Source organism: Amborella trichopoda, chromosome 1, assembly GCF_054954075.1.
Source record: "Amborella trichopoda isolate Santa Cruz 75 chromosome 1, AtrichopodaSantaCruz75HAP2 v2.0, whole genome shotgun sequence".
NCBI classification, from domain to species: Eukaryota; Viridiplantae; Streptophyta; class Magnoliopsida; order Amborellales; family Amborellaceae; genus Amborella; species Amborella trichopoda.
The window spans coordinates 767,384-781,450 of NC_142336.1; the positions used below are offsets into that span (position 1 = coordinate 767,384).

Genomic DNA, 14,067 nt, shown 5'->3' on the forward strand with positions numbered 1-14,067 from the left:
GAATCCACCTCCAAAATCTCTGGCCACCAATAATTTTAAACCATGAAAAATACCAAGTAATTCAGCATGATTTGCTGTACTAACTCCACACGGGCCAATATATGCAACTATTACATTTCCTTGCCAATCACAGACCACTCCACCGAATCCAGCTAGGTCTAGGTTGCCCAAAGAGCTACCATCAAAATTCAACTTGAAAACACCTTGGTCTGGTGGCTTCTATCTAGCGCATGGTCTATTTCTAGTCACATCCAATTGAAATAGATTAGAAAGATTAATCATAACATCAATCTTAGATACTATCCTTCTTTCCTTAGTAACGGACAACCAAGACCATAGAAATAGTTTGATGTTGTTTAACACCCTATCAAAGCTACAAACCACCCCTTCAAATGTTCTCCGCTTCCTCTGCAACCAAACTTCACACAAGATAACTCCCTGTAAAATCTTCTAAATAGATCCACCAATTTTCAGTAAAGGTACTTCTATTTGAGTTATCAAATCCAAAATATATTGTGGCAAAGTTAGATTTATCCCTATCATTTGAAAACACCAGCACCAAATTTTGGATATGAATGAGCAATAAATAAACAAGTGTAACCTAGTCTCGTCATCTTCCTTGCACATTAAGCACACATTCGTGATTATCTTCCCTCTCTTAATCAGATTATCAACAGTAAGAACTTTATCTTGAGCCGCTAACCTAAAGAAAACTCCCACAATATGAGAAAAACGCAATCTCCAAATATGCAAAATCTTAGGAAGATTCCACCGCACTATAAAAAAAAAAGAAGTTTGTAAACATATTTGACAGAAAACTTCCCATCATTTTCTATTTCCCACACCAATTTGTCCTCATAATGTTGCCTAATAAATGTCTGCTCAAGGTCCTACAAAATGTTGACAAGCGGCTATCATAAGGGAATGTGATACTCCAACTAACCTTATCACATCTAACTTCCACTAAATATGCTATCGTAGCTTGGGGAGAACTGATTTTTTCGAATAAAAGTGGATAAATATATTTTAAGGGTAAATCTCTCAACCACATATGGTGCCAGAATAATACCGAAGCCCCCTAACCTGCCAACCATCTAACATTGCGATCCACCACCTGTTTGAAAGCATAAATATCTTTCCACAGAAATGAAGTATTATCCCTTTCATCTTCTCTATTAATCATCATATTAAAACTATCCACGCCATATTAGACACAAGCACTTGACACCAAGGCTGTTATTTACAATGAATGCTTCTCCACTACCATTTGCACAAAAGTGCAACATTCATTAGCAACAATCTTCTCAATCCCATACCCCCTTCACCCTTTGGTGTACACACCATATCATACCTAATAATGTGATACTTCATTTCTTCTCCGAAAGAGCCCCATAAGATTGCACATCATGAATTCAATACACATCGCTACAACCCTTGGCATAAGCAGTAAGAACAAATGATATATTGGAAGATTTGCTAAGCACGAAATTAACAAGGTAACTTGGCCCCCCAAAGAGAGGTGCTTAGGCTTCCAAAGATCTAGTTTAAATTTTACTCTTTGTATAACATTGTCCCATCCAGCAATGGACATGTTCCTATCTGAGATAAGTAAATCCAAATATATGAATGAAAACACATCCACCCTATGCTCAAGCTCAAAGCTAGATCTCGAACCACCTCATCGTCACAATTCACCCCGATCATTGCTGTTTTTTCAAAATTAACCTTCAAGCCCATTAACACCTCATAGCACATCAGGAATCTCTTAATATTATTGACTTGGGCAATATTAGCATCACAAAACAGCAATGTATCATCAGCATATTGAAGATGAGAGATTCTCATACCATTCTGAACAACCTTAAAGCCTGTAAAATTTCTCATATCCACTACATTGCAAATTATTCTACTGAAACATTTTGCATACAGGGTGAAAAGAAAGGATGATAAAGGGTCTCCCTATGTAAGGCCCCTCGAAGTCCTAAGAAACCCTTTCGGGCTTCCATTAATGAGGATTGAAAAATGTGTCACCGAAAGACGGCCAAAAATCCAGCTTCCCCATCTAGAGCCAAAGCCCATGTTTTTCATAATATCTAACACGATACACCACTGAACTCTATCGTAAGCTTTCTACATATCTAACTTAATCGCCACACCCAGTTCCCTGCTTAACAACCTTGAGTGAATACACTCTTGAGCAATGAGCACACTATTATAAATCAATCTATTGTTAATAAAGGCCAACTGGGTATCATAGACAAGTAAATGAATGACAATCTTCAATGTCTCTGTTAGAATTGTAGAGATAATTTTATAAAGGCTAGTAAGGAGACTGATGGGCCTAATATCAGAAAGAGAATAAATGACAGATCTCTTAGTGATTAATATTATAAAAGTAATATTGACACCTTTAAAGAATTTCTCTGTCTCCATAAATTCCCTAACTATCTCCAATAACTCCAGCTTAACCATCGGCCAAAACCGTTGAAAAAAGAATAACGAGAAGCCATCCAGTCTAAGGGACTTATCCTTGGGAAATTTAAACACAACTCTCTTTAATTCTTCCATCGATACCCTAATTTCAAGGATATCCGCAACTACATAGAGAATAGAAGAAAAAGCTAAGCTATCCAGCATAGGCTTAAAGGAAATTTCTGTAAAAAAACTTTTTGAAAATGATAAATAATACTAGTCTCTTATGCAATATTATCATCTTCAGCAACATCAGGAATCACTAGGCTCGAAAAATCATTTTATCTCCTTCGAGCACTAATAGTTGCATAAAAAAAACTTAGTATTAGGATCCTTTTCTCTATGCCATTTCACCCTAGACCTCTGTTTCCAATAGATCTCTTCCAGCCTAAATAATTTATCCAAATAGGACAATAAATTATTTCTATTAGTCAGGTCAACTTCAAAAATGAGACCTATCTGTTGAACATCCTGATCCCAGCTTTGGATATCAAGAAAGACTTGGTCGATTTTTGTTTTAAGAGATAATCGATTCTCAGATTTTCATACTAACAATTTATGCTTAACATTTTAAGAGTTATTTATAAAGCTGAAAATTAACCGAACGAAAGCTAATTCAATTTTTTCAAGGGGATTTTATTAAATCAACCGTCACTTATTAAATTTGTATTAAACAATAATGGAATGTGATCACATGAAAGCCTTGATAATGAAATAGTCTCATAATTTACAATCCCAATAAACAAAGGTTAAGGTAAAGTATACAATGAGAAAGATTAACTTTCTTTCAAGGGCACACTCGTATCTCTTATATACGAAAGTACGCATACGAGGTTGTGCCACTCATTTATTATGCACAACTTTTTCTTGAACTTTAATGTATATACTTTTTGAACTTTAATGCAGACATGACACATGTATCATATTTGGAAAAAATTTATACAAGGTTGCAACCTTAAAATGTAGCTTAAAAATCCATCAAAAAATGTTATTTTAATGTTGAAAAACTTAGATGCATGAATATGAAAAAAAAACAAAAATAGAAAGTTTGAGTCTCAAAAAAAATGCATCTTGCAACACATTATCTAAACCGTCCATTTTCAAGATTTACATAAGTTTATAGATCTACTCGATTTTAGTCATTTTTGGAGTTTAAAATTTTATAATTAGATATGAAAATAGATTTTCAAATAATCTTAAGAATTTTTTACATCAAAATTACATATTATGATAAATTTTGGAGGCGCGCTTTAATTGGATTGTTTCAAGTTCCAACCTTAGAGAAACCACACCCTAAATTGGATGTTAGTACCTCGGAATAAAGGGAAAAGTTTATATACTACAATTTGAGGCTCTAAACAATTAAATTGGAGCCTACCACCAAAATTTCATTAAAAGAAGTTGTTTTGATACCCAACTATCCTGAAATTGATTATCTCGACATCAAGATGTATGGACAAGCGAAGAAAATAGATTTCAAGTTTTAGAAATAGTGTATTTTGTAATGTATTTTTGGACCGTCAATTTTCAATATTTTCAAGTTTTCATAAATATGTCGATCTACACTATTTTTGAAGCTTTAACCTTTAAAATATATTTTAAAGCTATCACAAAGATTTCCAGTATAGAAACCATATTTCTCTACTCTATTTAAAAGAATGCTCTAATTTGATTGTTTAGAACCTAGGCCCCATACAAACCGCACCCCAGTATAAAAGGTCCAGCTCTCATTGCATACAACCCCACGAGGGAGTACATAGTAAAAGATGTGATCTAGACCCATTTAAATGCTTGGTACAAATCCTAGAACCTACAGCTACCAGAGCGCCCTTGCACAGCTAGTTATTCTTCATTGCCCATCCCCCATTTAACCAGAATTGAATGCTTCTCTTTCAAACAGTGTTTGCAATATTTGTCGCTTCAATTCCGAATTGGGCACTAACCGGTTCTAGTTTTGGACAGTTTGAGTGATCCGGCCAAGTAATTTTAAAAAAATTTAAAAACATTTAACAAAAATTTAAAAAAATTTGACAAAAATTTAAAAAAATTCAAAAAGAATTTGTATAAAATACCATAGGGGATTGTATTTTTGAATTTTTTTTTTATTATTTCTAAAAATATATTGAAACGTATTTAGGCTATGAATACTTATTTTTATATTTTTCTATCTTTTTTTGAAAATTTCAAAAATACTCTTTGGCACAATTTTGTGCGCTAACTTTCAACTTCATTTGGATATGTTTTGTTTGATCATATTTATAAAAAAAATGTATTTCTTTTATTTTTGTTAACACTTTCTTTAACTGGCCGCCCAGTTAGACCAGTTGAATCGGCCGGCTTACCTGTTCCTCGAAACCGGCCCTTAGCTGGTTTTTAAAGCGGTTCGATTTTTCAAACACTGCTTTCAACACAATCATGGTGGCTGCACTCAAATCTAAAGCATTTAGGAGGATATCTTTTTGTGGTTTTAGAGTGGAGCATGAGAAGCCACATAATAGTGTTCCTCTCCAAATTTCTAGAATTCTCCACATTGTGAAGATAAACAATTTAAAGAAATAAATGGAGCTATACTGCACTAACCGAGGGAAACCAATATGTATTCCTACAAAGTAATTTATTTCAGGGGGGGATGGGCTTTTTAATGCACATTTTCTTTCAAAATTTAACATGATGGATCGCATTTCTACAAGATGTTGTCCCAAGGTCCATCTAAAAATAATTGAAACTAACGATTCAAATGTTTTTTTTACAAAATCATTATTTTTATTTTTTTAAAATTTATTTATTTTTCATATTCATGATCTCCATGTTAGAGATTACATGTCCTTAAAAATTGGGTCTAAAAATCCATCTCAAAAATAGATTTTTAAGACGACCCATTTCTGCATGGACTCATAGAAACCGTGTAGATGGCAAAAGTCTTTGTCAATGAGTTAAAATTAACAATCCCAATCGGAAATCGTCGATAGATGCCTAGGCAGATTCTTGCGCCTAACTAGGAATTGACCCGATTGAAAGTGACTCACCCAACTCTGCCAAAGAATTAGGTGAGTAACTAGAGAAACCCAGGGATTCTATCAGACAAACTATGAAGTTTCCACTTATTTTAGTTTTTGATTTTTTCATATTATTAAGTTTTCAAATGTAGAATATTATTTTGATTTTATTTTATTTTTATCGATTCTCACATCAGAGAATTGGCCAGCCGATGACAAGTTCTAACCACCAACTGGTCTTCATAATGTATAGGCATGTGTATAGGCATTCAAGCATTTGAATCCCAAAAAAAGCAGACTACTACTTTGCCTATGAACTTGCAGGGCTAGCAACAGTCTGGAGCTCAGCTGGGCCAGCCCTGGCCTGAGCTCGGCCCAAGTCACCTATGGTGCCAGCCTGAGCTCAGCATAGACCAAAGGGGCCTTGGCCCCTGCCCGAGCAAGGCCTGCCTTCTCAGAGCAGGGCCAGGATGCCAGGCCCACTGCCAACCTATAAACTTGGTTATCTCATTAGAGTCATGGCTGATTAGTTGAAAGATCTCTATTAATGGACTTTGGTTGGGTTCCAACTTCCATGAGGTTTAGGGGTGCAAATCAGGGGATCTAGGTTCGAACCTTGGAAATGGACACAATAAGTAGAGGCCCGATCCAACAAACCCTGACCTGTCTGTCCAAGTCCAACCCAAATCTATCCAGGTCGGTGTAGGTATGTCAGTGTCAATCTAACAAGGAACGATTTTGTTTGCCCGTCGAATGAGGTTGAAGCCGTCACTAGGAAATCCATAGCCTAATTGCTTTTAATAACTATATGCTGGCCAGAAAAGTATAGCATGCTCAGCCTGTGTCTAATATCAGGACAGCCAACCATTATCCATTCTCAGCAATGGATGGTGAACATGGACCATAACCAGGCAAATGTCTGCCTTTAGGAGCCACAATGAACTCCATATCAGTCATTGAAAATGGACATAGCATAACATGAGCATAGGAGAGGAGTGTGGAGCTTATAAGCTGCATTTTGAGCAACATATTTTTCTTCGAGTAGGTCGTAGGTCGAAGTTGGATCTTTAACATGGTGTTGTGAAGTCTGCACCATAACCAATCAAACCAGGTGTAGAATCCCACAATGTTAACACTCCTGAGACTTTTGAATTCCACCAAGTGTTTCTCTCGTTATCAATTTACCAACTAAAACCCTAATTCCAGCTAAAGCATTAATCTTAGAAGAGCTCTCAATATTAAGCTTTTGCCTGAAAACGAGGTATTATGGAAAAAGAACATAAAAATATAGGTTCTATTCTAGTGAGAAGGATTACTCATATGGAAAAAGAATAACACAGATCACATAGAAAAGAACTGCACTAGGAGGCACCATATCCCAGTGTTTAAATATTTTGATAACTAGAATAATTTTTTTTACAGAGCGAGGCCTTACGACACTCGCCTGGTGCAATTTTTCATTCTTCGATCGGGGGTGGGCTTCTTCCCTTATCTATGATGACATAGAGCCAAAATCTCTGTTCGCCTTTTTAATCTTCATAGGTTGCTTTCTCAATCTTTCTCTCCATGTAGTGGATGATCCTACCAGCTTTAGTCGGCTAAAAAGAGGTGTGTGTGACCGTCATATCTGCCTGCCCCCTCTCCCTTCTTCAAAAATCCATTTAGGTCAGAATTGTTTAGGGAACCTCAATCGGGAACAGCCCAGATTAATCAGAAACCAGCAAGTCCAGTCTCTGAAATAGAGCTTAGTCTCTCCTAACCTAAGTACTAAGTAGTAGTAGAAGGCTTAGTATCTGACTATCTTAATATTTTGTTCTTTCCATATGAGAAATCTGGTTTTCTGGGAACTTTGGCAATAAACTGGAACCCTATGACGTAGAACATGCATAGAAAAACAATTTTGATTTTCTTCTCAGAATCCCAAAGCTTCCTCATACTTTTACCAGAGATTAGGGGATGCCTATCCCTAACAAGATATCAGGTGAGTTTTTTCATTAAAATACCACCACCATCTCCGTTGATGTTTATATTTACCCTCCAAAGTTCATATACATTTTCTTCTTTCTGGCTTTACTTCTGTTTGTATAAATATCAAAATCTATGTTTATAAAATTGTGAGTTTCCCATATTACATGTGTATATTAAAGTGACATGGTTTTGGAGAGTCTACCGACTCTTGTGTCCGTCTTGGTTTTCAAGAGTTTTAAGACCCTAAACACATCCTAAAATCACTTCAAAACCATTCCCAACATCTTTCGCCTAGCCAGAACCCCTCAGTCACCATTCTCATTCTCTTTCCCTTCTCGGGGATGAGGTAACTCTCGGCCTTTATCAACCTCTAAGTCCTCTCCTCTTCCCTCCCTCTCTCTGAGGGGGAAGACAAAATCATCTGGACACCAGCCGCCCACTCAGGGTCCTTTTTCGGTCTCCTCCCTATTCCTTAAACTTAATGTAGTCCCTTCTGGGCCTGAAGCCAGCCACCCTGCTATCCCCAAAGCTTGGAATCCCTTCATTCCAACCAGAATTCAGGTCTTCAACTGGCTGGCCTTGTGGGGCAGAATCCTAACTGTCGACCAAATTCAGAGGAGAGGAACGCAAACTCCCAACCGCTGCGTCATGTGCCTTGAAGCATAGGAGACTAATGCACATCTATTTATCTACTGTCTTCTAGTGGCTTCAATTTGAAGTGACTCCCTCACCCTGTTCCAATGGGAATGAGTGACACCTGAGAATGTGCCCAACTTCATCAATATATCTTCCTTTCTCCCTTGGGCCTTGTCCAGGTCCATGCTTTGGAAAGCTACCATGGCAGTGACCATCTGGACAATATAGAAGGAACGCAACAATATAATTTTCCTAGGATATCAGCCCCAACCCCCAAAAAAAAGGACTTCATTCGAGCGACTGTCATTTTCTGGGCCACCAACCACAGGCAGTTCAAATTCCTTCTTGCCTCCGACTTCCACTCGAATAGGGCCAATGTCCTCAATCACCGACCAAAGAGGGTGCCACGTTAAGCTCACTGGAGACCTCCTGAGAGGGGCACCACCAAGCTTAATTTTGATGGTTCATCGCTTGGTAACCCCGGGCCAATGTTTCAAAAAGCACAAGGTGAAGCCTAGGCAGCTACGGGGGTCCAAGTTACCCAACGCCTAGGCGGGTGCCCAAAACTTGAGCAGCCCAGTTTCCCAAGACTCAAAATCTTTTAAAAATCCTCTAATAGATTTATAAAACATCAAAAATTAAATCTAATATCAATAGGTGATGCTTAAATCAATTTCTCGTAACTTTGAGAAACCCTTTGATCCTATAGAAATCACAAAAAACTAGTTTTTTTGGGTTTTTATCTCTCTAAAATAGGCTATAATAGAGTTTAGGTTTCAAATGAACTTAAAACCCACAATTTTACCTTTTTAGTATTAAAAAAATGACTAAAAAATGCCTTCAACGAGTGGCATTTTTGCCCATGGGTGGGGCGCAGGCCTTGGGTGCCTAGGGCTAAGTGTTGGGTGCCCGCTTAGGGCTAGGTGCTGGGCACCCGCTTAGGCAAGTTCTCTGGTGCTCAGGGATTTCTACCTTTTTTTGCCGCTTAAGCCTGGGCGATGCGTCCAAGTCTTCTCAACCGCCTAGAAGCTGGGCAGTTTGCTTTTTAAATCACTGCCCTAGGCCAACAAGAATTGGAGGAATCTTCTGAAATTCCAAGGGATTATCCCTTCTCTCCTTCTCCTTGTTTACCGGGATTGCAGCTTCAACTAAGGCAAAATCCCATGCCATTCTGATGGTCTCAAGTGCTTCGACCACTCTTGAGGCCCTATTCTCTTGGTAGAAGGGGACTCTCAAAACGTCATCTCTTGGGCTTCTAGTACCTCACATCCACCGTGGACACTTGGGAATCTTTTTGATGAAATCCATGACCTTTGCAAGCATATGCAAGTCTCTTGGAAGCACATCTGGAGGGAGGCCAAGCAGGTCACAAATGAACTCACCAAACTCAAAGCGGCCTCTGGGTCATTTCACAATCTTTATTTTTGGTTGATAGAGTGTTGGGCTATCTTTGTCGCTTATTGTTGTTACTATCCTACTTCTCATTTTTTGTAGTTTGGTCACCTCTCTTGGTGACTTTACTTTGTAATCCCCTCGGTGCTGTTTTTGTAACTCTCTAATTCATCTATACTATGTGAACAATATCAAAAAAAAAAGCGTAGATCTGATGTTCCTTGAAGAATTGAAATGTTAAGGGTCCATAAATAGGATACAAGATGGACCATTTTTTAGACTACAAAAAAAAAATTCGGTTTCATTATTGTGATGACCAAGTGATAGAGCCATGAAGTTTTTTATCAGACTTCATCTCCAAGATGGATTTTGGAAGGTGTATGCACTACAAATACATATGTCTGGAGGCACACAAAAAACCCTACCCATATTTAAGCATCCACATCTATTACATCCATGTATGTATATGCATACTTGCTTCTATTTTAACCATTAAACATAAATGCTTTACATAATACATAGTTGAAGATTTTTATACACAAACAAACACACTAACAATTTTTACACACACAAACAAACACACTAGCTCACAAGTTCGAACTCATATAAGTGCTCCAAAATTAATATCAATTCACAAAAATTCAGAACAATAAATCTCACATCTTTACTATGATTGTAGCGGCTTGGAATACCCATACAAACATAACAACATTCATTTTTTAAGATCAAATATTCGCTCAATTATTATTTGAAATTAGATAGAAACAAAGAAGCCCGAATGTTACAACTTCGATTGCCCTTTAGAAAACTTAAAAAGACAAGGAAAGAAAGAAGGAAATGGGCGCTTCATCAGTGAGTCCATCCATGAGCCACTACACATGAATCAACATTTCATCAGCAGCAATAGAACACCTCAAGTTAACAATACAGAGAGAGAGAGAGAGAGAGAGAGAGAGAGAGAGAGACTAATGTGAGTGTATCATAGTTTCTCTAAGATCTTGGTCATGAAAGAATTCACAGCGACTGTGTCTAATACAATCCATGAGGACTCAAACAACTCATGGGAAAACTCACCCCCAATATCCTCAGCAGCCGCCCTAAAGGCAATTCCAAAGCTATTGGCTTGGAGAGCCCCAAGCCTTGGCCTACCAGCCACTCCAACTACCAGAGCCTTTTCGGGATCAGCCATTCTGCAAATACATATCATGGGTTTCATTGCTGCCCCCTTCTCTCTAAGTGCATCAATAAGAAAAAAACAGAATTTCGTCAAGGCTTGAGGATATCCCAACAATTTGGCATCTAAAGCATCTCCAAGTTTCACCCACCTGAAAAACAAAAGCAAGTTATTGGACTAACATCGGAACCCAGTGGCAATTTCAGGTCATGTTGCATTTGGATGATTTTTAACAACCCCAGGTGAGTGACTGACTGATAGAGAGAGACAGAGAGAGAGATGTCATATAGTACAAGTTATTTTGATAACTACTAGTCTCGAGAGAGAGAGAGAGAGAGAGAGAGAGATGTCATATGATACACGTTATTTCTATAACTACTAGCCTCTATCAAGGTTCAAGTTTATGGAAAGGGATACTGTGGGGAGGGAAACCACCACCATATTTTTGCATCAATAATGGACAGAATTCATCCATAAAAAAGAAAAAATTCAATCATTTACTTTGAATGAAGTAAAATTCCAAATTCAAGATTTAAACAAATGGAAAATTGTTTCATGCAGGCTGGACCGCATGACTACATATGCGGTCCAAAAAGTGAAAAGCATCCATCTTAAGGGTGGATGCAAGTAGGTGTTCCATTTCAAAACAATGGAAACTAACAGTCCAAATGTTTTCTTACTAGAATTATTATTTCTACTTTTTAAAATTTACTTATTTTTCATATTCATGATCCCCATTTAGAGACTACATGTCCTTAAAAATTAAGTCCAAAAATCCATCTCAAAAATAGATTTATTAATAGGCCTGCATTTCTACATATGGAGAGACATAGAGAGAGAAAGAGAGAGAGAGAGAGAGGGTGAAGCATATTGGTCTAACAAGTTCCCTTTAGAAATTACTAACATCTACCATATATTCAGGAAAGCTCGGATAGGCAAACAAATAAATATTTGGATCCATCCCAAGCACATTTCATTCGCACGAGGGAAAAAAATGAATAGTTTAGATTTCAAGACAGCAAAATTAGTCAAAATGTAGATTGTGAATTCAGATACAGTAATCTTGCCAATTTGAACATGTGGAATTATGTCTCAGATGAAAATGGGAAAGAGCGAGTTGCCAGTGCAAACATCATACCATCACTTCTTAAGAATCAATAAGAGGGACAGAGAGAGAGTGAGTGAGTTAGAAAGAGAAAGAGAAAGAACGTTTCCTTACCTGAATTTCCTACAGCTCCTGATGAACCCACTCTTTGTAACTGCCGAGCTTCCCTGCCTTAATATCGCCCTCTGTATCTGAATTGCAATTTGCATTCCCTTCCTCAACTCTTCAAGATTGTTTAGAGAAAGAGCAGAGTAAGCAACCCAGAACCTCTCAGCACATGAATCCTTGGTCTTAGTAAAGGACTCAAGCAAAGCAGTTACCCCATAAACCACATCAGCTGCCGAGACCTTCGAGCTATAGCCATGAAGCCTGAGAAAGCTCCTGTAATAAAAATCAGTTAGCCCACATTCAGGCAAGAACCTCTCAAACTCATCCTTCATCTTTTGCTTAACTTCCATGCTCATGTACTGAAATTTTTGTTGGCAATCAACAAGAGGAAACCCCATCCTTGCCAAAAGGAGCTTCAATTTCTTCACCCCATTATCAGTCCAAGTCTTGAGCTTTGTGGCAACATAGGAGGAACAAAGCATCGAATCAAAAAGGGTCCATTCTCTCAATAACATAAGCCTTGGCTCATCTTCATATGAAATTCTCGAAGCATCAGGCGCTTTGATTTTAGTCCCATCTTTTAGAGTTACCGAGGTGATCGCATCGAGATTTCCTGAACTGTTAATATGTTGCTCGAGCTCATTAACACTGGCTTGGTACCTTTCATTTGTAAGCCGCTCGTGAACAAACTGATCGGCCAGAGAGACACAAGCCATCCATAGAAGCTCATTCGTGTTCTTTCTGAAAATGTGGGCAATATCAAACATTAGACAACCTGAAGGCCTTCCATGAAAGGTACCCAATTTGTAATACTCAACTTTCAGTCTTTGAAAGAGCCGCATTGGGTCAGTTTTATCAGAGACCTTCTTTCTCTTTCTACTCCTGTTATCCTCCTCATCACTCTCTGACTCTGCACTATCTTCACCCTCTCCCTCTCTCTCTAATTCATCATCACTATCTAGATCAGCAGCATTGGCAAGAGCTGATACATCAAAATCATAGGCCAAATCTGCCTGATTTTCATCTTCCTTAGTGTATAAAACAACAACATGTTTGTTGCTTTCACTGAGATTGTGAAGGTGAATTGGCCGATGGCTATCAACTACAAATATTTGTACCAGAGGACCCAAGTTCAAAATTCGACGAAGATCTCTGTGGCAACCCCAATTGATGAAGAGTGCAGAGATGGGTTGGTCAGAAGATTGAAGAAGCTGGTTTGAAACTTCTTCTATCTCTCTAAAACTAGAGATGGGGTAGCAAGAGTACCTTATGGAATCAGAAGCTAAGACATGGGTTATGATCTTAAGAGCACATAGAGAGTCGGCATCTGAAGTGGAAGGGAAGATGAGCAAAGGGTTAGAGAGAGAAAGAGATGCAGAGGATTTTAATTGGTCATAGAACGATTTGATACTGCACTCTCTTACCATTGTTTCTCAAAGGAGAACATACAAACCCTACAAATAGGTTTCTCTCTCAAGACCCAACTTCAAAATCATGAATAGGCATTAGCATTTTACAAGGAAACCAGGTTTCTCACTCTAAACAACTGTCTGATTCAAAAATGGAGGTTTCTATTGTAATGTGGGGCATTGAAAGTAACAAACTGTGAAAACAAATGGCAAAGAATTGGGGTTTCTCTCACTAGATCTGGCATCCAAATTCATCAAAATTTGGGATCATTATCTCTCTCTGAGAAAAAATTTCCAAGGCCAAGTTACAGTGTCCTAAAAGCAAAAATCTGATTATTCACTACTCACCTTAGATGCTCTAAAATATAGTAATAAATACTATTCCTCAGAAACAAATATCAATACCATCCAATCCTCTGAAAATTTACAGGAATGTAGAGAGAGAGAGAGAGAGAATTCTTGTATGTTTCAAATAAACGGGACGAATGCGTCCAATTATTAAATCAGAAGAATCAAACTCCTGCTTTATTTAGAGAGCTTTTCTAATGGAAACTAGATCTGATGATTCGCAGAGAAATTAGTGAATCTAGAGAGAGAGAGAGGGTGTTAGAGAGAGAGAGAGAGGGTGTTAGAGAGAGAGTGAAAGGTACCATACCCGGAAATTCAGACCCTTATTAGGCGATGCGTGAAAAATCTCTCTGCTCATTTTTGTGGAAGCTATGAGAGAGAGAGAGAATAGTTTTTACTTTTTAGAGAGAGAGAGAGAGAGAGAGAGACAGAGAGGCGGGGGTTTTGTGTTTTTCAGTC

At 37.9% G+C, this 14,067-nt stretch overlaps 1 protein-coding gene across 4 annotated transcripts; it reads right to left on the reverse strand.

Annotated features, from left to right (window-relative positions):
- Positions 1-10,104: 10,104 nt before the first annotated feature.
- Positions 10,105-14,067, reverse strand: CDC45 (cell division cycle 45). 4 transcript variants are annotated; one of them, XM_088864592.1, is made up of 3 exons: positions 11,858-14,010; positions 10,539-10,789; positions 10,105-10,336 (listed from the first exon to the last, which is right to left on the reverse strand). In XM_088864592.1, the coding sequence occupies exons 1-3, from the start codon at positions 13,276-13,278 to the stop codon at positions 10,314-10,316; spliced, it is 1,695 nt and encodes a 564-aa protein (XP_088720718.1). In that variant the 5' UTR covers positions 13,279-14,010; the 3' UTR covers positions 10,105-10,313. The 4 variants fall into 4 exon arrangements, with proteins under 4 accessions (XP_088720718.1, XP_088720745.1, XP_088720762.1 ...); XM_088864619.1 differs by lacking the exon at positions 10,105-10,336 and having other exon boundaries at positions 10,426-10,789; positions 11,858-13,178; positions 13,916-14,067; XM_088864636.1 differs by lacking the exon at positions 10,105-10,336 and having other exon boundaries at positions 10,426-10,789; positions 11,858-12,592; positions 13,916-14,018.

Bases quoted from the DNA above. Each gene is read 5' to 3' on its own strand.
- CDC45 (XM_011630954.3), bottom strand. From the start codon at position 13,278: ATGGTAAGAGAGTGCAGTATCAAATCGTTCTATGACCAATTAAAATCC. The intron at 10,790-11,857 runs GTAAGGAAACGT...TTTGTTTTTCAG, and splicing joins AGGAGCTGTAGGAAATTCAG to GTGGGTGAAACTTGGAGATG.